Source organism: Eublepharis macularius, chromosome 7 (genome assembly GCF_028583425.1).
Source record: "Eublepharis macularius isolate TG4126 chromosome 7, MPM_Emac_v1.0, whole genome shotgun sequence".
Taxonomy (NCBI): Eukaryota; Metazoa; Chordata; class Lepidosauria; order Squamata; family Eublepharidae; genus Eublepharis; species Eublepharis macularius.
Genome location: NC_072796.1, coordinates 86,201,128 through 86,225,722, shown reverse-complemented (window position 1 = coordinate 86,225,722; position 24,595 = coordinate 86,201,128). Strand labels below are relative to the sequence as shown.

The window sequence follows — 24,595 nt, the reverse complement described above, 5'->3', positions numbered from 1 at the left end:
CTATTTTTTTTACTAACATAAGTGGGAGACTGGACAGGTTGCTGGCTGCCCATTTCCCTTTCCGACTAAACCATTAACCAAGAGTTGAATGAAAAGGAAAAAGGAGAAATCACAGGAAGACAAGCAGAAGGGAAAAAAATCTGACCAGATGAATCCTTCCATGTGGAATACTGATCTGGAAAGACTTGGGTGTGCGTGTGTGTGCGAGTGGGCAATACAGATGCCTGCTACTTCCCTGTCATTTAACGCTGGGTTAACAGTTTTCATCAGTAAAATCCCGAAAGCCAGAAGGCTTTCTGGGCAGGATGAAATTCCTCTTGGTGCTCCTCAACCCGCTTTCTTTGGATGACATCTTTAGTCACACTGATGACCCTGCACCATGACACCTAAACAAAGGACAGGAGCAGCAGCAGGCCACTGAACTGATCAGCACCACATGCTTGGGACCTCCTCAGTGCAGTTGTCCTTTAACAATTGCTTTTTCTTTCCAGTTTTAATGGTTCTATACTGTACTTTACAATTTCTTTCCAATTTTCACCTCAATCTGTATAACATGAACCTTTGCAGCAGCCAGGGGCTTGGAGGGTGAAAGCTACGCCCCTCTCCTCAAACCACACATGCATGCCTGTGTTGGTGTTGCCAGCCTTTCTGTTCATTGCGTGTAAAAATGCACAGAAATCGATTGTCATGGCGATGCTGGTGCCAACAGTATTGTGCCATCTGCTGCTCCCCTCCCTGGTGCAAAGCAAACCTTTTGTGGTTTGATCCCTATGAGTCACTCAATGCCAATGCCATAACCCCATTACCCAGAAAGTATTGAAGAAAAAAGTACTCATTTGTGCCACACACATCCCCTTCCCAACAGCAGAGTTAACGCTAAGGGCTCTATCTCTTCCATTTGGATCCAATTGGTTGCATGATGAGTGCAGACAGACTTGCTGTTAAAGAAAACAGGATGCTACTGGATGGCCCATTCCACTGCCTGGCCTGCCTACACTACCCCTGTGAGGTAAGGACCAAAACAAAATACACAAGCTTTTTGGAGGGGGGCAGGACTCATTACAGCCTCTTTCCCCAAATTTATTGTGCAATTCCAGAAGTTGCTTTAATGAGCTGAACCAGTGATTTCTGTGAGTGTTTTAGGCTCTTTTTTGTTATGCACACTCCTATATACTACTGCTTACTGCCTGTTGCTGTAAGTATGTGTCTCCTGAATAGTTGTTGTTTAATATGCCATACTAACTTGCTTTATGCTTGGTATTGTTTTAGTTTTAGTTCTGTATCAGATTTCTGCTTGCTTATACTTTGCTTCAGCATTGTTTTAGCTATGTATCAGATTTCTTCTTGTTTTCAGTTTTTCCACTATCCAATACACTATTGCATTGTTTCTGGAATGTTCCAGCCATCGATCATAGTGACTTACACTATGTAATCCACCTTGAGGCTCAGTGAGAAAGACGCACTATAAATAATGCAATTAAAAATAAATAAATAAATCACATTTGAATGGATGCTAATGAGCAGAAAGAAAAAAAAGGTCTATCACACTTTTTTCCAATGAAGTAACTAAACCAGCGTCAAGGTTTTTTTGGTGGTTTTTCTTTTTAAGTTGTCTGCCACACTGTCTGATGGCTGGCAAATATATCAAATGAATTATGCGCACTGTGTGTCTATGTACTTTACTTATTTCCTAACTAAAAGGCAGCATAAATTGGTGAGATTAACCCGAGTCTCTATCTTTGCTGCTCTTTTAGAGGCTTTTGCTGGCAACGGTCACCCTGGGATTCTTTTTTAGATTAATGGGGGAGCCCTTTGAGGCTTCTGCCAGAAAGGACCTGCTGCTGTGCCTTAGAACAGGATTTCAACTCATCACAACTCCCTGGGATTAAGAAAGCCGCCTCCTTCTCCCAGGTGCTGTCTGTGTGTCACTTTTCAAATACATTCAGAAGACACATGCCCAAATGCTCTAAGCAGAGATAAGGCTTTGCACAATAAAAGAAAATAAATTTTAAAAATATCTTCGGCCCATGGGGCTGTTAAAAACAGAGGAAAAGTTATTTAAAATGGAGGCTTAGGCTTTGTAGTGTTCTTAGTACGTTCTTATTCTTTTAGGACTTGTTGCAACTTCTATGTTACTTTTTGGTTTTACAATGAGCTGGAAAAGATTTTGCCTCCAGCAAAAGTTTAGTGTTTTTCATCACACTGGTTTACCCAAATAAATAGGTAGTAAATAAGAATAAAATGGTGGTGTAATTCCTGTCTAAATTGTTAAGGAAAATGTGATTTTTGTACATTTTCATTTTTGAAGCAAATATATACCTCTGGGGCAGGAGGAACAATAATATCTTGGTAGCTCACTTAACTACAGGCCTCTTATCATGAATCATGGATTCTATAAAAAACAGATACAGTATTCAGTCGTATGCTTATTTTTTTAAAAAAAAAACTTGTATGTCACATTCTACAAAATACATCCAAGATGGCTCTCAAAGCTATTTGTATTTATTCAGTAATTTATTAAGGAAATTTTAGCGCCGCTGCTCCACCTGCTGAAGGCTTCTTACATGTGAAAAACACCAGATCTCTACTCCCTCCCTGTTCACCCTGCAGCCTTTCTCAGAGAAACTCCACGAGAGCACAGGAGGCTGCACTGAGGAGGCAGGATCATCCGAGGCACCTTCCCTTCCCTTTTCTGCTGGAAAAAGAAGTACAGTGGAGTAAACTTTCCATTCCTGACAGAAGGATGTGAGGGTTCTTTTGCCCGGTTTCTACTCCTTACTACATAGCCCTGCTATTAATGCATTTTTAAAAATAAGGACCCCTTGACCCACAAGAGAAGATTTGGCTAGCATGCAGGTGACAGCTGGGGGAAGAGGGAGGTGGGAATAAAATTTGTCTCCATGGGTTTTCTGTTGGCAGGAAATGTTTTTACTATTTTTGCCTTATTCATCTGAGAAACTTTCAAGTCATTCACTTTTAATACATTTTGGTGTTACATTTTCACTGTGAAGGAAAAAATGAAATTACTATCATTGTCTCTGTACAACATTCTGCTTTCATGTGGATGTATAGCAATTAATTATTGTTTTATAAATGTTTATAACCTCTGATGCTTAGCACATCTTTTTCTCTTCTCCGTTCAGAGGTTTCTCCTTCTCCTTTTTTGTGGCAGGAACCAACCCAAAATTATGAATTAAAAATAGTTACAGAATATCAACTAAACATAAAACATAAATAAAAATATGTAGAAAGATGCACAACCTTTTACCCCACTTCTCCAAAGCTCATTCAGATACAATTTTTCAATTTGTCATTGAAAATTTTTTAAAAAAGGATGCCAGCTAGGCTTCTCTGGGGTGAGTTCTGAAATATGAGGACATAGCAGAAGCCTTGATCATAGTTTCCATCAATCTTGCAGCTGCCATAGGTGGGCCTGGTGAAGGTGTTAAATGAAAATTCCAGCACTGAAGCGCTTATTGAAGGAGGTAGTCTTTCAAGTACCTGTTCTCAGGCCATTTAACATTTTAAAGGTTAAGCGTTTGACTTTTGCTCAGGAACCAATTGGGAGCCAGCAAAGATCTTAACACTGGTAGAATATGTTCATTTTTATAGGCTCTGATGGCTGTTACATTCTCAACTACCTATAATTTCTGAACACTTTTCAAAGTCAGCTCCATATAAAACACATTGCAGGAGTCTTTTTGGAAAGTTACCAATACATAGACAATAGTGGCCGTGTTGTTTTTCCCTGGGAGAAGGTACCACTGAAACGCTAGCCAAAATTGAGAAAAGGCACCACTGAGCATGAAAGCAACTTGGCTACAGAAGAGAGCAACTGGGGTCTGGTACATAGGGTTGCCAGGTCCCTTGACTCCCCCAGCGGGAGATTGGGAGCCCGGCACTGACCTTGCTGTGCTCCTGGGTCCTGGTTTCACGCAAACGCACAGCTTGCACATACTCCCGGCAGAAAGTGACATCATCATGCGGGTCAAAGGGTGGCTGGGAGCGCTCCCGCACTCACCAAGGGGCTGGATTGGCCCACTGCAGGCTTGATTTGGCCCGAAATGGGCCCACTGCCAGGCGTGTTTTGGCCTGAATCGGCCTACTGTGGGCGCAGGAGTGCTCTGCGCTGCCTGGGGATGCCCTGGGGAGCATGTCCCCCCACCAGCCAAGTAAGTGGGGGGGGGGAAGGTTGGGATCAGGGGATCCCTTGACCCAGGAGGGGGAATGGCATGCCTACTAGCACATCTAATTCTTAAATATTAGGATCGGGACAAACATCTGTTCTAAAGTCAGTTAAACATATTTATTTATTTCATTTGTAGCCTGCCTTTGTTGCCAGTGGGGACCCGAAGCAACTTACATTGTTCTCCTCTCTTCTATTTTATCCTCACAACAACCTTGAGAGGTAAATTAGGCTGAGTGTGCATGACAGGATTAAAGTGAGCTTTCATGGCACACTGGGGATTTGAACCTGGGTCTCTCAGATGGTAGTCCAGCAATCTAACCACTATACAATACTGGCTCAACACAGTTTTAGAAAACCACAGTCCTTTCGGGGATCTCATTAAGAAGTTGGTCCCAATGCTTTCGACAATAGTGAGAAGTTATTTCATTTTTCATTTTCAGTGTAATTGTTCATAAACATTTGATTCAGGGGCAGGCATTCCTACTAATATGTATCGTCCTGCTGACTTGTTCGGTTCAAATGTTCACACTGGACTACAGCCATTAATGGTTTTTCTGCCTTCTCTTTGTACTATGCTAGTCAAATGGGCATCACCTTTGGAATGAATAATTCTATTGCAGATTAATCTGTTTCTGTTTTTATCAAGGAAGGAGATTGACACTGCCTTAGTCAAAACTTTTTAACACGCTCTTCTGTATTTTGATATCTAAATTCAGAACTGTCGTTCTCCATAGATTAACTCAGTTTTGAGCAATTTATATAGTCTTCCCTCCTTTATTCAGCTCTAGAAGAGAGATTAATTTTTATGCTGTGTTTCACTTTCCTTCCATGAAGACATCAATACTAGGGAAATCCCACCATCATTAAAGAAAAAAACCCTCTACGCAAAGCAAAACAGCATACAAACAGAAGATATATGAGCCTGGAAGAACATCCCCTAATCTGGGTGACTGTCGCATTTTACAAGTAGCTGAGAGTCATTCTCAATTGATGGCTCTGAATTGGTGTCCTCAGGGGGACAAGTGGGGAGGAGGAAGTTTGTCAGGGGAAAAGACCCTCACTGAGCTGAAGAAGAATGATTAAGAGAGGGCCTCGTTGTCTACCACCCACCTAAAGTCGATAGCACTCAATGGGCAGGAGGAGAATGAACTATATAAGCCAGGTGTATGGCTATTAATTCCACGGGCTGCTTTTGAGCGCACCTGGAGAAATCTCGAGTGGGGAAGACTTTCTGCAGGAAGAAACAAGTCTTGCACGGTAACAAACAAATAATCCTCTCATTATCACCATTTCATTAATTGAAACAGCAAGGGCATCATACGAAAAGACACACACTCTCAATAATATTACAGGCAGCTCTTTAAATGTTATGGCTGTAAGGCACGTAGGTATTATTGCTTTTCTCATATGATTGGTATAATATTGTGGCTTGGAATTAATTAGGATGTCTCTTTCATGGCAATGAATGAAGTAATCTGTTCTCATTGTATGAGCTTGCCAGAGAGAAGAAAGGAGAAGTTTAAATATTTGGAGACAGAGAGAGGTGTGGGTATCTTTTAAGCTAGTTCTTTGGATAAAGGGATTCTGACTTATAAATCAAAGTGGGTTTGTAAGTAACTGGATTGATTTTCTGCCCCTTTTAATCATAAATGTTCGATTTATTCAGAATGGCTTACTGAGAGCATGACGGATTAAGCAGGGTAACTCAGCCCATCCTGATTCGTTTGCAGTGTGCTTTTGCGAGTTCTAACAGAAGCAGTTGTCATTGGAAACAATGAAAAAGAATAAAGAACGAGAAGTAGTCTTGAAAATGACAGTACTTTCCAATGCCAGAGATTTAACCAAAAGAGAGTGTGTGTGGAAGAAAGATTTTGTCTCAGCCTCATTCTGAGAACAGGAAGTGATTTTTTTAAAAAAATATCAATTTGAAAAGAGATGATTAAAATAAGCGACATGTCCTGGAACCAAATTTCAAATGGCATCCTAGAGGAAAAACAACAATAAACTGAACTTGATTTATTATCCTATTATAGATGTAAAATGGTTTTTTTTCAGAGTGGTGTTAAAACAGACACTTGGAGAGGGGAGTGGTAGAAGCATAATGGTCCACCTCGCCAGCCTCCCTCCTGGGCCATGCGTAAAAATAACTGCGTAAAAAAAGGCAGGCAATGCCAGCGGAACCCTCCTGGACGTTTTCTGCAGCTTCTGCTCTTCTTTCTCTTTCGAGAGAGCGAGAAAACGCTCCGCCCAGTAACTGGGTCCGACTAAGAGTTCAAACGTGTCCGGCATCGACCGCCTTCAACCCGCCGTGGGAGCGCTTGGGAGGGAAAGCTCGGCAAATCCCCCGGCATACGCCATGCCTAGTCCTCTTAATACCCTTCCCTCCTAATCCGTGTCTATAAACGTGCCTTCAGGGCGGCTAAGCGGGAAGCGGCAGGCCGGTGGGCGGAGTAGCCGCGGCGGGAGCCGTCAAAGGGAGCACCTCCCCGCCCGGCCCAACAGAGAGCTGCTGGGCGGGCGACTGGCGAGGCCCCCACGGGACCAGTTGGCGAGGCGCGCCCGAGAGCCCTCGCATGAAGCGGCTCGAGCGGACGAGAGCGCCGCCACGGCCTGATCCCAGGCAGCAGCTCCAGCGCCCCCCTGGCCGCGCCACGTGCCTTTGCCGCCACTGCCACAAGGCAGCCTTGCGCGGCGCCCCCCTCGCCAGCTGACCCCCCGAAAGCGGCGGGGCAAGTGCCCGCCTCAGCATGAGGAGAGAGCCGGGGGCGGGCAGGCGCGCGACCAAGAGCTAACCCCCGGGCGCTGCCCCCTCTCTCTTCTCCCTTCTCCCAGGAGGCCGAGAGATGCCCGAGGCCAAGAGATGCCGTCCCGCGCTGCAGACCCTCCTCTTCATCCTCCTCTTCGCTTCCGTCGCGACCCTCACGCCCGGGCTCGAGGGCAGCAGCGCTCCAAGGAGCCGACCCCGGGACCTCCAGGCGCCGGCGGGAGACAGAAGGATGCTGCTCGAGCTCCTGCTCAAAGCTCTGGGGGATGGCGGCGGCGGCAGCCACCAGGTGCTTCCACACCCCTTCGGGCCCGAGCGGGTCATCGCCCGGCGCTACAGCGGCAGCGGCGCCCTTCACCCGGCACCGGCTGTGGATCAGGAACCTCGAGGGTTGGCTCTCTCGTCCGCCTCGTCCTCCAGGGAGCGAATGGCTGGGCAGCCGGCCAGGCTCGCCTCCATTCCCAGGCACGGAGGTAAGACAGCAGCGCGCGCCCCTCCCCTCAGTTCTCTCTGTGTCCGAAGTAGGAGTGCCTCTAGACCACGTGCGAAATGTTTGAGCAACTGGAACTAGCACCGGCTTGCTGGCCGCGGAGGTGAGGCGGCGTAGAGCCTGCCTCCCCTCGGGAACAGACGGGGCCCTCATCAGCACCAGCCCTGCCACCCACGCTTAGCTCGCCCCAGCCGGCGTCAGTTAGCCCGAACTTCCCTTGACGGGGAAAGTTACTGAGAAGTTGAGCAAAGTTTGAGCCGTAGTTGACGGCTCCAGGCTCTCTTCCTGAGCCGGTTACTTGGAAGTTAGTTCTGCCGCTGTACTTAGAACAATCCTAAGGGCTACTCAGGTGTCGGTCCCCTTTTGATTGTTTGTGTTCTTAGGCCTGCTGGTGTCTTGCTTTCAGATAAAAGCGTGCTAATAAAGAGCCAGAGCTGCCGCCTGCGGGATTTCTCGCGCTGGCTGCCTAGACCCTTTGCGACGCAGGGAAGTTTTCAGCCTGCTGCGTCGGGGCTGGCCTTGCAGCGCTTCTGCGGTGCTGCCGGGGTGCTCCTTGAGCTGCGCGTCCCACCCGCAAGCCTTGCGCAGGTGATGAAACTGCCAAGCTGTCTTCCCTGGCCGCTCTGGGTAGCCGTGCTCTGTTTTGTCTAGAGCTTTTGATACTTAGCAGAGCCACCTCACTTTCCCCTCCTCCTTAAGCCCAGCTGACTTTCAAATCCAGGAGTGCTTGTGTAGCCTCTAATTGCTACAGGACTCCTAAGGCTAAGAGCTTCAAGTCACACTTGCAGGCAGAGATTTTTCTATATGTGCAAAGAGTTCTGAGAGAATCCTCAGCTGAAGTGGCAGGCAGGCTTTAAAGAAGCTCTGGCAAACAGATCAAAGGAAGATGGAGCTGTGGGGCTTGACATTTTCTCCTCTCGCTGTTTGACATGAGTTTCTTTGGGCGATTCCCACTCTTTTAAAACTGAGAGGGACGAAATCATGTTCCTTCCCATTTTTCACCTCACACATTTTGGAGACTTAAAAATGTAGACTTATTATTCCCATTTGCTTCTGGCAGCACATCTGTCAAGAAAAGAAAATCAGTCACTTGGTTAGAAGGGAACTGCTTGTCCCCAGCTATGCTGGTTACACTTTTTTATTTTTCTTTTAAAGAATGGGATAGTCCCTTTCTAAACTGCTGTAGGTCGTTGCAGTTAAAGGATAGAATGAATCTCAGAATCATAAACTACTATGCTGGCTTTTAGGCAATGTGTAATGAGGTAATTGATATCTAGAGATGAATTTTGTTGAATTTTGCTTTCTGTTCTCTAAAACGATACAGGAATGCTTAAGAGAAAAAATAGTATTGTTTAATTCTACTTGAACTGAATTAATTTCCGCTCTAGAGAAAATTATTGGGAGTGCAGGGGAGTGAGTGGAATAGGTACGTCTAAGTGATGGGAATGATGTGTCTCTTTCTGCTTAATTCCTGTTTATTCCAGTGGTGCTTAGGTGTGTCTTTCTTTAAATTATACTCAACAATAGTCATTTTTTTTCATAAGAGCAGAACCTGTGTGCAAGTCAGTTCCGTTTACATTGGAAAGTCAATGATATATAATTATCACATCCAACCTTATGTTATTGGACAGTTTCATGTCAGATGTATGCTAGTGCATCATCAGGTCACATGATCTATACTATAGACAAGGCTAGGCCTTGTATACTTATATTGGTGCTCTGGTTTTGGTACCAATTTATCCTATGCCAATGGTGTGTATGTTGACTATTCTTGCTCCAAATTGTAGAGATTCAGCCACTGATTTCAAGGATAGAGGAAGTTGTAGATTAGTTAGTTATTAATGGAACATTTGTGTTTCTAAGCTTTTAAAAAATTGTATAAACTACTCCACATGCCTTTTATTTTCGCCCTCCCTTTTCTAGAATAACTAGTTTCTACCAAAACTTTTTTAGCCCATTCAGCTGTATTACCAAGGCACAGAAGAGACTATGGATTTTGATAACTGTGTGAGAATTATTACAATTGATCAGAAACAATTGTATAATTGTGTAATACGTAGAGATTTCTGGCTGGTATCCTGAGTTCTGAATTACAGTAATTAGGTGTGATGTAGAGTAATTCATTAGACTGTCAGGCTTTTCAGAGTCCTTTGTGTGCAGAACTGAGTACATTGTAGCAAGCTGTGTCCTTTCACAAACAAAAATGGACTTTAAAAATAGAAAAATTGCAGAAATAGCTCGTATGTATTCTTTGCTTGACTCAGCTGACGATGGAGTTTAGAATGATTTAGAATGTCTTTATATTGGAAGGATTGTCAACCCATGACTGTTTCCTTTTGTGTATGTATATACTTTTCCTTTATCCCATGTCAGTCTGCTAAAATGCATGGAATGCAGCCTGTGCAACCTGTACTCTAGCACTAATATCTATTTAACCAAAACAAAGAGCCCTATGGTGAAGGGGTCTTGAATATGGAAAGCAGTAACTAATTCACTGATTCCACCTTTCTAAAGTAACAAAATCCTACTTTCAACAGCTAACTGTGTTATATAAATTGTGAAAGACGGAGTGCATATTTATCTAAAGTTTATTGTAGTTTTAAAATATATAATAAACAGCACTTACTCTCAAACAACCCTTCTCCTCTCATAAAAGATTTCTGGTTCCTTAAGGAGCAAATTACATGTGATTTAAAACTTTAGAATGGGAACAGGTATCCAAACGTGATCAGAGTAGTAGCATAGTGAGAAAAGATGTTTAATTTTTCCCCTCATGCTAATTCCTGGTTTAAATTGACCCTCCCAGACTGCTGTTAGCATATGGAAGGACAAATGAAGATACAGATGCTAGCAATCACAGAAGCTAATAGATGCAGAGGAGTTAGCCGTGTTAGTCTGTGGTAGCAAAATCAAAAAGAGTCCAGTAGCACCTTTAAGACTAACCAATTTTATTGTAGCATAAGCTTTCGAGAATCAAGTTCTCTTCTCGAAAGCTTATGCTACAATAAAATTGGTTAGTCTTAAAGGTGCTACTGGACTCTTTTTGACAGAAGCTAATGTGCTTGCTAACCTATGCATCATTCCAGGTGCTGAATTTCATTGAATTTGATGTAAAGATTATTCTAGGGTTTAATTAATCTCATGATTTTTAAATACATATGTCTTTTTTTTAAAGTAAAGGTCATTGTGATATAAAGTACGTACAAGCATGGATCCCCTGCTTCTAAGTCTCATCCACTATACCTTTTTCTGTGGAGCCATTTCCTTTTACTCATACCTGGTCAACCAATTTCCCAGTTTTTTTTCCTTCTCCTGAACCTACCCAAATGCAGTTTTCCTCATTCTCCTTGTCCATCCTTTCCTGTGTTTCCTCTCCCACCTGACCCGTCTCCTACCTTTTTTGTTTTTTATATCTTTGTGTGGATCTAGACAAATCAAAATGTCAATTTTTTTCTTAATATAATGTCACCGCATGTTGTTGGTTACTTTGCTGAAGTTTTAAAACCTTTTTATGTGTTTCTTTTTCCTCCCAAGTCCCCACATTGGCAGAAACATACACTCTAACTTTGCATGGGCAAAGCTAGCTAATGCCTTAACGGAAAGATTATGAGAACAGAAACCTGTAATCATTACTTATTCTGGGTATTTACCGGAGAAATGGCTACTGATACTAGTTTTTTGGGAAAAATTGAGTTGGAAAATTTTCTAATTAAAATTGAAATAAATAATCTAAACATTAAATAATGTTAGCAAAACAAGGTAAATACGCTGTGTGCAAGCTTCGACCATGTACTAGCAATGGAGCTTGTCCGTATTTCATATCCCACACTTAGCCCAATTTGATTGAGTCATAGCACAACAGCCATGACAACTACAGACTATGTTTACATATTTGGAAAAATATAGCAGTGGAAAATTTTCTGCCTCACATCACTGGTTACTCAACTCCTAAATCTGTAACAAATTGTTACAAGAATTAAAAGGAAAGATTATCTGATATTTTAGCCTTTAGTTCTGTTCATCTGCTCTGATATGCTGATGATTTCTGATAACCCTGTGCATGGATTAAATTCAGACACACACAAACACACACACATCACACACACACACTCATGTGGCAAAGCTTTACTCTATTAACACAATAGCTTCTAGAAGCCTTTATATATGCTGCAGGGCCTCTTTTTATGTAACTGTAAATCCACATTTAGGCCAGACTGTAATGCTGATACATAAGTAGTTTTGTTCTGTACATGATGGTCACAGCACATGTCACCAGTACTGGGGAGCCACTATGCACAGGAATTTGAAGTAGTACATCAAAATATTCATAAATCAAACCTTAGAGAAAATCTGTAACAATATTGTATAAAAATGATTGCATAAAAATAGAAAACAGTACACTAATGTAATAATGCTCTTGTAAACTCGATAGTACCTCACTGAGGGCCAAACTAAATTTGACAGTGTCCTCATACCTGAAATGGGGACACTGCTGCCATTTTAAAACCTAAACCAAGAGCCAGTTTGGTGTAGTGGTTACGAGCAGCAGGACTTTAATCGATAACCAAGTTTGATTCCCTACTCCTCCACTTGAAGCTAGCTGGGTGACCTTGGGTCAGTCACAGCTCTTCCAGAGCTCTCTCAGCCCCACCTACCTCACAGGGTGATTGTTGTGAGGATAATAATGACATACTTTCTAAACTTCTCTGAGTTGGTGTTGAGTTGTCCTGAAGGGCGGTATATAAATCAAATGTTGTTACTGTTATTAAAATGGGCAATTTAAAAATGCTGCAAGGGTCCAATTCTGTTCAGGCCTGTAGTGCAGCAGGTCATGGTGCTGTCCCCTTGTGCCTTTTCAAGCACAGAAATGGCTGGGTCTTGCTTTAGCCCTCCCAACTGATAGACACAGGCCTCAAATGTAAATAAGAAAAAGCCTCTGCCAAACCACTGAGCCTGGTGCTGGGCCCTGGCTCTTATGCTGGAGTTTGAAGGTAGCAACCAGCTTTTCCAAGGCAGCTGCTGCCGCCTAGACCTGAGGGCCTTCAGTAAAGCCAGCTCGGGTGTGAGAGCTTGAGGTGTGCTCTTCTCAGGCCGAGAATGAGGCACCTCATTCAGTCCCACAATAGTATTCCATTCAGGGAACCAAAGAGAACAGTGATGACCATGGACACAAGTCTTTGGGGGTGAGGATCCCACACCCAAAGTAGAATGGCATAGGGTATCTGGCTGAAGAAGAAATGATCAATAGTGTAAACCCTTTGGAACTCAGAGCTATCAGACGGGTCTGGTGGAATCTCAGGATCTTCCCACAGGTCACCATATGTTTATACAGATGAAAGATTACCTTGAATGTCTGAAAGAAGTACACGTAGCAGACCAGGGCAACTCCCTGGTGGGCTAGCTAAGCCAGAGATGATGGACCAAGCAGAATGGATGCTATCCAGAGAGATTCCCCAACTAGCCTCCCATAGTTTTTGGCAAGGCGCAAGAAGAAGAAACCTCAAACAACAGGGATAGACACTGTGAGTGGCAAGCTGCCTTCACATATCCTGTACGCTTTCTCCAGTACAGCTATTGCATAGAGCTGTTCAGAAGATCACACAGTAAAGTGTAGAAGTGATACTAATAGCAATCTTCGGGTCCTGAAAGACAGGGTCTCAAAACCTGAAGAATTTTCCAAGCATGGATACCTGGCACCTCCACTGAAGGAGGGCCTATTGATGCAGGGAACAATACCACACCCTCAACCAACTCTGACAAGCCTCCCAGCGTGGAGGTCGAACTCAAACAAATAATAGAGTTGGATTGAGTAGAAAGCATAATTGATACTATACTAGCCTCCAGGAAGAGCTCCACAGAGTTTAAGAAAATTCCTGCCAAGTTCTCAGAAGAGTGCATAGATAGAGACATGTAGCCTTTCCAGGCTAATTAGGGAGTTACTATCCTTCCTTCAAGAAGGGTTGAAGAAAAGTCTTAACACCAGCACTCTTAGACAACAGGTAGAGGCCATTTTGACAATTAGGGGTTATAGGAAGGGACATACATCACCCTCATGGCAATAGATTGTAAAAGGGGACCTCTGTGTCGAATCCTCCAAGGACTCACCGGGTTTTCCCATGTGAAATCTTAATCTGGTATTGAGAGCATTATCCAAAAGATGCCTTGACTCTATGATCTCATGTCCTTAAAGGAATTGACCTTTAAAGCCATCTTTCAGATGGGAATAAAATCAGCTAGACAAGTGACAAAATGGCAGGCATTAGCAGTAGATAGAGATCCATGCCCTTTGCCCCCCCTATTCGGAATGAAGACATGGATACAAGGCTTGGGTGAAAAAACAGCCATTTATTGACCAACAATAACTTTAGAACGGCAAGGGGTATAACTAGCAGTATAGGTCGGGCCAAGGGGTCAACTGGACCTCCTCCTCGACCTGCCCGGGTGAGCATCCCCTGCCCCAGGCGCGAGCCATCCAAGTGCATGGCTGTAACCTGGCCAGCCAGATGAATGGTTCCCCCCTTAAAGCTCCATACACCCATAGCCGTGAAGCCCGAGGGCAGAACTTGTACAGGGGGTCCCACGGGCAGTCTGCCCTCTCAGCTAGCAGCCATACAGCCCGCCAGCTGATCTGAGACAGACCCCCATTCCCCACCAAGGGGGAGGTGCCACCGGGTGCTCACCGGCCCGCTCTGTCTACCCAAACTAATCTGCCAACGCAAGGGCCAAGCCTCTGCTTAGGCCTTCATGCCCCACATTTGCTACAACGCCGGCCACAACCCTTGCCGTAAGTTGATCAAAAAGATGTCATTGCCCTTTGCTGACAAGTGCACACTATCACCTCCGTAGAGGTTGGCAAATGTGTCCCTGATCCCAGGATGGGGCAAGTAGACCCCCAGGCCGGAACCCAAAGCCTTCTGAATAGCCTTATTGGCTTTACGCCTAGTGCGTTCAATCCCCTCATGGTCCAAGGCCTCCTGCCACACACGGCGCGGGAGTATGGACGACCAAAAAATCAAACCCCAAACCCCAGACCACTGCTCTGATATATAACGTAGATCAGCGTGAACCTGCAGGGAAAGAGCTTTACCCTTAACTAATCCTAAGTCATTCCCCCCTAGGTGAATGATAAGAAAATGAGGTGGAGGCACACTCCTCCCCTCAAACAGGAGTGGTAGTAGTCCCGGCCACCGAAAGCCCCAATGGCCCTGCCACTAAACCTTGGCCCATCGACTGAGGCCAAGCTGGGACCCCATTGGCATCCTCTTAGCCTGATGGGCCGCCCAAAAAACCATGCTGTGTCCGCATATGAGGATTGACACCTCCCCCAGTGAAGCACAGTATCTAAGAAGAAAAAACAATTAGGCAGTGGTAGATGAAATTGCTGGCAGTGGCAGCACATACTTTCGATACGCAGCTGACCGCCACTGGCCAACCTTCTGTATGGCTGCCTCTGGGTATCCCATCGCGGCTGCAGTAGAGGCCGCCCCAATCTGAAAGGAGTGGGTACAAAATTAGACACCCACCAGCCCCAATTTAGTTAGTGCCTTCTCTATCACCAACCAAAACTGGTACTGTGGGGGGGGGGTCCCATCACAGTGACAAAACAAAGGTCCTTTGCTATTGCCCCTGCTCTTCAAGTATGTACATAGAGCTTGAACCAGGCACAATTCAGCCTCCTCACATGGGCCCAGCTGCACTACAACACCCCGCTGGCGCTGATCCATCTTGGACTGCCGGATCCAGAGAATCACCTTATCACCCTTAAACTAAACATCCTGCACCAACAGTGCACAATTAGACTGATCCCTACGGGATTGAGCAACCAACTCGCCTACCCTGAAAGCTCCAAAAAAGGCCGTCAAAGATGCTGCATGAAAAAGGGGAGCTTCGAACTCTGACAAGCACACCTGCCTCGAAACAGCCCCTAAACTCCTAAGTATAGAGGGGGAGAGAGGCTGCCTACCATCAGGTTGGAGTTCGGCCTCCCTAGACCAACTCTCCAACATTTTTCAGAACCTGAAGTCCCCAGTAGCTTCAGATAACTCACAGGCCTTGCTGGCAAAGGCCAAGGCCGCCAAAAGCCCCCCTAATAGATTTAACAGACAAGCTCCTGCCCCTCTGTTCAACGCAGAACTGTATAGAATGTTCTGCTGGGATGGGCTGGACTTGCTGCAAATCCGCCTCAATCTGAGATCATGCAAACTGCCTCACTGTGCAATCGTATGACTTCCGCGTGCTGGCGGTGATGGCTAGTTGGATGGCTCTCTGCGCCTCTACCCTACAAGGTTTCACAAATCCTGGGGCATCTGAACCGGCTAAAGGTCAGCTTCAGGGGCAAGCTGATGAAACCGTACCATCTGCTGGCGAGACAAACCATCTGCCACCCAATTGTCAGTTCCAGGAACATGTTTCGCCCTGAACAAAATGTTCAACCTGAAGCACTGGAGAGTGAAAGCCCTGACCAGCCTCATGACCCTGGGAGACGTAGATGAGAGGGAACTAATCACCTGCACAAACACCATGTTTTCACACCAAAAGTGGACTGCATGGTTGGCCAGTTCATCCCCCCACATCCAGACCGCTACCAGGATTGGAAAAAAAATCCCAAAAGATAAGGTCTTTGGTAATAATGCCATCCTGCCAATTTGTAGGCCATTGCTCAGCACCAAGTGCACCCGGAAATAAACCCCCAAGCCTGTGGATCTGGAAGCATCAGAGGCAACTTGCAACTCAGCCTCGAGCCAAAGCTCCCCCCACCCAAAAGTGACCCCATTGTCAGAAAGTCCTCCCAGACTGCCGTTCACAGACCCCACCCCTTGGAAAGGCCAGGTGATGTATAAGGCGGTGTTCACCTGCTGCCTTCTTGGGCACCACTCCCGGGGGGGGGGGACACCCTCAAATTAGGAACTGGAGGGGACGAAAAAGGCCCTAAAACTCTGCCCTCAGAACATGCCTTAGAAATCTTAAGCCTGACCGCCTCCTCCATGCTGATCACCAAATGCAGATTGGAAGACATGAAGGGGGCCCTTGGCCCTTGAAACGGAATCCAAAACCCAACAGTGGTACTGCATTGCAATTAGGATATCCCTGAAGAAGGCATTTAAGTACCTTTGGCTTTATGGGTGTGGGCCCCCATGTCAGTACCAAGTTGACCTGAACTGCCCCCTGGCTTCTTACCACTCCCACGCTGCTGAGCCCTGGGACAAGCGGATAAGGAGTGGGGCTGGTACACCGGGGGCATTAATGCCTAAACATGCATCCCTTTCGGGAGCACACCCCCTGATAAGCAAACTCCCAGCAAAGCAGCTGGGGTGAACTGGCTGCCCCACGAAGGCGCAGTTACCAGGAGGGGTGGAAAGGCATTGCACGAGATGCCCACTGTTGGACCTGTCACCTAAGTTGGGCTGTGCTGGGGCTATAAGCTGCAGCCAAAGCTGCTGATGAATTTGGTTTCATGACAGATCAGGGTTGACCGCTGCCCTCATGTGGAACTCTTCATCATACTGCAGTCAAGCTGCACCGACAAAGTCTGTGCACCCCCAGTAAATGATGTCTATATATTGAAATAAGGGGGCTGCTCTATGGGGCTGGGCACGCGCAATAACCCTGGTGAAAATGAGCATGTCTGGCAACCAGTTAGTCCAGGTGCGGTCCACCTTCCTATGCCTAAGCCTCTCCTTATCCTGATCAACCATCTCCTCTTTATCCTTCTTCTCCAGCTCCCTGAAGAGAAAGGTAAAGACATCTACAAAGTCAGCACGGAGTATCTTATCCCTTGTAGTGGGTGTCAAATGATCCCCCCAAGGGCAAGGCAGTATCCCCAAAAGGCATAGCCCTATAAGGCATGGTCCCCAAAGCTGAAGCCTGGTAATATGGCCCCAGGGGAAATGAAGGCCAAGCCAATTGTGGATGTCCTAAGGGCTGCTTGCTAATGGTGCTGCCTGACATGCCTACAGCTGGTGCTGAAGCAGAAAGGGGGGGTTCCCTCCAGACTACCAGGGCAATGCCTGCTGGCCCCAAACAGGCCAAGGACTAGCCCGTGCTGGAGATGAATAAAAGGGGGACCTGACCAAGAAGAGCAGCCCGGTTGAGGAGCAACCTGTGCAGCACTGAGCTGTGGCTGGGATGTTGCCACGCCTCAGGGAGTCTGCGCCGGACCCACAGGCCCCCATGGCCAGGTGTGTATGTCTTGCGATGCAGGGGACTTACCCTCAGGTTCCTGGGGGGCAACTACCATGGCAACAGGCGGCATATCCAATGTCCAGGTCACATCCTGTTCCATGCAGCTGCCTGTCCCTGTCGCTTCACGCTCCTCTGGTTGTCCACCAGCTTCCTCCCTGACCGCCACTGAAGAACCCTCAGCCTCGGGGGGGGGGGGGTCCACAACCATGGCCACCGGAGGCATGTCAGAAGCCCACATCACATCTATCTCGCTTCCTCCATGGGTGCAGCCGAAGAACCTTCAAGGGCAGACAAATGAGTCGTAACATCCCTATGAAAAGTCGCATCAGAGACCCATTTGGTTACCCTCTTGCTCCTGCCACCAGCGGACTGAGCCGGCACCACACCCTTGGCATGTTCTAATGCTGCCAGCTTATCCAAAATTTCCTGCTTGCCTCTAGCCACCTCTTCTTCTTCTTCGGATGAGTCAGGCTGTAACGCCCTCTTTGCAGCAGGTCTTCTGGCAGGCTGCTTGCCCATACTCTGTCCACTGCCTTTTTTTGGGGTGGCATGGTGTCACAGGCAGGGCACACCCAGCACACCATCTCTATTCAATGGAATAACCCCTTGGGTGCAATGTAAGCCAACCGGTAAGGCCCCTTGGCTCCTCAGGCAGTGCAACAAATGGCTACAAAATGGCGGCCGAAATCAGCCTAACCTGCCCCCGCAAAATGTCTGCCCCGCAGGAGCACACAATGCACAGGCTGTGCACAAATCTAGGCCTCGTCACCCCAACAGGTAGGGGTGTGTGTGGGTGTGTGGGTGTGTGTGGGTGTGTGGGTGGGTGGTGGGGGAAATAGGGCCCCGAAATCTGGCTCTCCAAATCACCACCCCCCAAAGCCTACCCACAGCCATGAAGAGATATGGCAATTAATGCAATGAAGGAGGGAAACGAGGGAGAATAAAGTGACCAGGCGCTAACCCTGCCGCAGCATGGGCAAGTGCGAATAATTATCCTCCCCCCAAGTAGTCCCACTCAGCCTGCTCCAAACGCGCCGCCAATCACCGAATAAATGAAGGCAAGCTCCATCGTTGCAGAGCTTGCCATCGCCCGCTTTGAGGCTTCTCTAGCCTCCACACCAAAAGCAGGCTGGAGCCAGGGGAAGGTGTGCTGCTCCGAAAAACCACACCACTGCTACATCCACAGACGCCATCCTTCTCCCGAACGAAAAAGGGAGAGGAGGGGAGGGCTGAGAGTGCACCTTGCCACTCGCTGCTTTGCCTCTGGAAAGGCAGTGTAGCTGCGGCAAAAGGTCCTTCTCCCTGCAGAAAGCCGAGGACGGAAAGCACCATATCCCTCGAGTTTTCAGTGGTGACTGCTGAAGGGGAGAGGCGGAGCTGGCCTATATAGGCCCAGACCCTGCCCCCCCCCAAAATACCCAGATGCCCGGGAACGTGGAGCCTTCTCTGCCTCCATGTAGGAGGGCAAATGGCAGCACCCAGGTAAGCACGCTGTGCGTGCTCCATGAGTGCCATTTTCCTTCAAGATAATAGAGCAAGTTATGAATGGAACCTACTTTCTTCCAAAGGTGAATGCTATGTTTTCATAGGACAGAAGAGATAGTACTTTCCTCCTTCTAACCTAATCCAAAGCATGAGAAAGAAAGAAAAAAAGAATCTCACTACCTTGATATATGTGGAAATGTGAGTTTCCACTTGGGCAGGACTAAACAGTTTTCACAAGTCTGGGACCTAGTTGTGTGTTTTCAGGAGGTCCTCCTTGGGACAGAGAGTGTCCTTTTCTTGGCTAAGTATGTAAAGCAGAAGGTACATAATTCTGGCATGTCAAGCCAGAGGTCTGGAGATGCCCCTAGACATCAGGGCGCATTCATTAAGGGAGTCAGTGACATAAGCAGCCTATAAATCCTTTAGTTGTTAGAAATGATTGATATTGTGGCCACATGGAAAGTATATTCTCTAATCAATTTTATATTATACATATGCCAATAAAGGCTTGCTTGGATATTCTCTCATCAAGAAATATAGGATAGATAAGTTATCCTCCCCAGAGACAACCTTCAGCAGGAGGGTATCACAACACGCCTTCTAGGCCTGGAAGCCAGACTACCCACCCTGGGGCACACTGCTCTTGTACGTCCCCAAAGTATGGACTGCCCCACTCCTAGGACCACTGGAGAATGGAAGATTTGTATTCACTTACCATGAAGCTTCCTTTCTTGGTGGTCCAGGAGGGCGGGAGTCCTACCCACCCAAGTTTCTTGGGGCGGGTAGCCTCTAGAATTGGATGAAGAGTTAGGACGATAGTCTTCCTCCTACTGGATTCAAGGGAGGGACCTTTCTATTTATTAAAGAAAATTGAGGGGAATTATTTTTCCCTCTTGGTATCGTGATGGGGAGTCAGGGCTTGGGAACGGACTGGCGATTCCATGGACAAGCCCCTCTGCTCTGGGATCAAAATCAGCTGACAGATCCTGCCTTCGGAGAGGAGGAGCTATATCTCAAAAGTATGGACTGCCCCACTCCTGGACCACCAAGAAAGGAAGCTCCACGGTAAGTGAATACAAATCTTCCATTTTCATTGCCCTGGGGACCTGTTTGGGTGGAAAAATTGCATATATTTTTAAATAAATAAAATATATGTTTTGCATGCTTGGCTGACAACACATTCTTTTAAGCATTTCAGTACCTTTTGGAAGATTTTCAGATTTTCTCTGTCATTCACCTGTCATGATAACGCCATCTAGATAGCACTGTGTTCTTGGGATACCTTGCCAAACTTGATCCATTGTGCTTTGTCAGATAGCTGGAGCTGATGCAGTATTAAACACTATTCTGTTACACTAGTACAGACCTTCTGAAGGGCTGATAGTGGAGTATGCCTTGAAACCTTTTACTTCCTTCTGCAAATAGAATTGCAACAAATCAATCTTGCTGAATTATGTCCCTTGTGACACGGTTGCAAATATGTCATCAGATTTTTTTTGCAAAGGATACCTTTCCCTCTTCAAAGCAGGGTTTTTGCTGACCCTTCAATCTCCTTGGAGCTACATTGCCCCCACCTTTTTAGAATAGTGACAGCTCCCACCTTTTTAGAATAGTGACAGTAAGGATTGCCTTTTCGCTCCACGGCACTTTGGAAGGTATTCCTTCCTTCTCCAAGCGTCCACTTTGGGACTGATAATATAAGGAATAGGTCTGACTTTGTGAAAGCTGGGCAGTGCATTCATAACTAGTGTCAGCTTTGCTTTTATGCTTAAGAGTTTTTGTGCCTTCTTTGAATTCTTCTGGTGCCTGATTTAAGATATTTTCCAACTTTTACTTAACTTGAGTAACTTTTTTGTAGAACTGATTGCAGCAATTTTGTGGATTTTCAATCCAGGAGCAATTTCTGTACCCAATCACAGTGTTTTTAAATTTCTTTTTATTTCTATTTATTTGAGCAATGTGAAAAAAGAAATAAATATAAAAAAACAAAAAAATTAGGAATTGAAGGGAAAGGTCATCATGTTATTTACAGTAATATGTAAATAAGGTGAATACTTTCCCCTTCAATTCCTAACTTTGCAACTAAGACTTCCTAGCATACACAGTTGCCAGCATTCCCATCAACAAACTTGCTTGTAAGTTCTTGTTACAGAGAACTAAAATTTAGGAAGAACCTCTTGACTTTTGCAAGCTTTCTTAGTTGTTCTTGGGAAATGGGGCGTGAGCTTTCTGAGAAAGAGGAGAAGGGAAAACCTGGTAGATAACTATGCTGGGAGTCGTTGAGAAAGATCTCAGGACTGCATTTTTCTGATTTTAGGTGTATTCTTGGAAAATGCCTTCAGTCCTATATGCAGTATTTTCATACAGTTTAAGAACTTTGAAGCATGTTGTATTCTGAGCATAATGATGCTGAAATCCTGCAAAAACATGTTTGAAAGTTAAATTTACCCTGCTTTTCTCTTGAGCTTGGCACCTTGTATGTTTGCACTGATGATACATTTGCACTTTTAAAGTAACTGTCATTCTTAGGGTTTTGGTCTGTGCAGTTGGTGGCAATCATCATTACATGAGTAGAAACATAGTAACATAGAGCTGGAAGGTACTCCAAGGTTCATCTAGTCCAGCCCCTGCATAACACAGGTAATTCACAGCTAGCCCCCCTCACCTCCCTAAGTAACACCTGCTCTATGCCCAGAGGAACACCAGAATAGGGGAGACCAACCAGGTTAGTCAGCTCAGCAAAATACAAAGACTGGGAATCAACCAATTAACTAGTTCTCAATAGTATTTTAGTGACAAGTGCAAAGTGCAAGTGCAATTAATGTAAACGGTATACAATAATAAATATTACAAATTATTCAATGTCCATATAAGCGATGCATAAATAGTCCACAATGGGAGATCCAGAGGTAGGAGAGCAGTGTGCCAAGGTGCCAATTGAATAATCCACAATCCACACAGGGATGAAGGAAAGGCGTGCTGACGGGCTGATGTGTACGTGTGTTTTTCAGTTCCCGTTTCATGTTAAAACACTTCTTCTTGGGCACATTAATCACTGACTGAAATAAATCATTGTAAAATCCATTAAAAAGTCTTTCTAAAAGTCACACAATGGCTGTACAAAAATAATTTTGCTGCTCACAAAATGCAGTTCTCCTGGTCACATACCCTCCTGGATCATATTCTGTCCCTACTACAAAGTTTCCAACGGACAATTGTTCGGTGGGGTAAAAAGCCCCACCTTAAGTGCTTTTAAAAGAGACTAATTAATTAAAGCGATAAGCGCCTGCCCGGTCTAAAAGAGGCTGGCCATCCAATAAATATACATCTTACAAAAGGTCATACATCCACCATACATTATTACAAAGAATCTCCACTAGACAGCTGGAATGTGAACATACAGTTTAATAGTAGACAGAGATAGAGAACCCCTGAATCTCTCCATTACCCTTCTGCTGAATTGGTGAGTCATCCTTAGCCTAAAAAGCAGGAAAAATCTATCTCCTGATTCAAACCTTTCGGGGCTAGGCTCTGGAGTTCAAAAATCCATTTGGTTTCCAGTTGTAATAATTTTTTCTTGATGTCACTATTCCAGGAGGATTCCTGCACTACATCCAGCACAGAGACTCTGAACTCATTGATGTTTTTATGAGATGACCAATAATGTGAAACCAAAGGAGCCTCATGGACCTTGTTTCTGATTCGGGAAACATGCTCTTGAATTCTAATCTTTAAGGGGCGCGTAGTGCTGCCCACATAATATAACATGCAACTACACCGAACCACATAAACTACATTAGCGGTTTTGCACGTCGAAAAGCCCCTCACACTTCCTTTCCTATCTGGCATGATGCTATCCAGTCCAGCCATTAGGTTACAGACGTTACAATCCCCACACGGGAAATGTCCCATGGGTCTATTTCTAGGTGGTTCAGTAGTTTTGAATTCAGATCTGGTAAGCATATCCTTCAGACTTTTGGTTCTGCGATAGCCTATAGCAGGACACTGTTCACATCCAGGAATGTTATTAATTAGATGCCAGTGTTTGCATACAATTTTGCTAATGGGAATCGCTAAGGCGGTGTAATCTATAGCCCACTTAAACTGCCTGTCATTTACACATGGTCTAGGGTTGAGCAAGTCCTCACGTGGAGTAACAAGTGCCCTATTCATGGCTGATGTTATTGCCGATTGTGGGTAGCCCCTATTTGCAAATGCTTGTGCTAACTGCCTACTGTTCCGTCTGAAGTCCTCCAAGTGGGAGGAATTACGCTTGATTCTTAAAAATTGACCAGTCAGAATATTATATTTAAGACGCCTTGGGTGGAAAGAAGTATAGTGCAGGTAGGATGCACGGTCCGTGACCTTCTTAAAGGGGCGGACCAGCAATTTATTCTCACATTTGTAAATGGTAACGTCCAAATAGCTGATGCACTCAGAATTCCCTTGCCAAGTGAATTGGATGTCAGGGCTGATAGTGTTAATCCAATGGCAAAAATTCTCAGCCACATCATGGGATGCAAAAATCGCTATGACGTCATCTATAAAGCGATGGTAGAAAATAATATGTTCCATATGTGGGTTCCTTACAGTATCCAAAATAGAGTGACATTCAAGTTGTGCCATATAGAGATTGGCGATACTGGGGGCGGTGGCACAACCCATCGCCACCCCCTTCATTTGAAGATAGTATTTGTCATCAAACTTAAAATAGTTTTGTTCCATGATCACATCCAGTATGTTAAGCAAGAATGGGGTGAAGGGATGCTGAGATCCTCTTGATAGAAGTGCATTGTCCACCACCGCCCTCGCTCCCTCATGGGGGATTGAGGTATACAGTGATCTTACGTCTAGAGTCATAAGATATGAAGAGCTAGGAACTTCCAGAGCCTCGATCACTGATGGTACATTTGCGCTTTTAAAGTAACTGTCATTCTTAGGGTTTTTGGACTGTGCAGTTGGTGGCAGTCATCATTACATGAGTAGAAACATAGTAACAGAGCTGGAAGGTATTCCAAGGTTCATCTAGTCCAGCCCCTGCATAACACAGGTAATTCACAGCTAGCCCCCCTCACCTCCCTCAGTAACACCTGCTCTATGCCCAGAGGAAGGCAAAACACCTTGAGAATCCCTGGCCAACGTGGCCTGGAGGAGTATTCCTTCCTGTCCCCAAAGTGGTGATCGACATTACCCTGGGCATATAAGGAAGGGCCACAAGAGCCAAGCACCGGCTCATCCCTTCATGCTCTTGATCTGGGTAAATTCATATTAAGTCAGAGAATTGTCATAGCTGTCAAATGACCATCTAGCCTCTTCTTAAATACCTCCAAGGATGGAGCCCACCATCTCTCGAGGAAGCCTGTTCCACTGAGGAACCACTCTGTCAGGAAGTTCTTTCTAATGTTTAGCTGAAAACCCTTTTCCTTTAATTTCTGGTCCAGCCCTGTGGGGCAACAGAAAACAACTGTGCTCCATTCTTGAAAAG

General features: G+C 45.5%; 1 protein-coding gene across 1 annotated transcript in view; it reads left to right on the top strand.

Annotated features, from left to right (window-relative positions):
• Nucleotides 1–6,727: 6,727 nt before the first annotated feature.
• Nucleotides 6,728–24,595, top strand: part of ALKAL1 (ALK and LTK ligand 1) — an 82,579-nt gene continuing 64,711 nt past the window's right edge. The window contains exon 1 of the mRNA XM_054985741.1: nt 6,728–7,426. Coding sequence (XP_054841716.1) covers nt 7,033–7,426 — 394 coding nt within the window. The 5' untranslated portion in view covers nt 6,728–7,032. The remainder of the gene's footprint in view (nt 7,427–24,595) is intronic.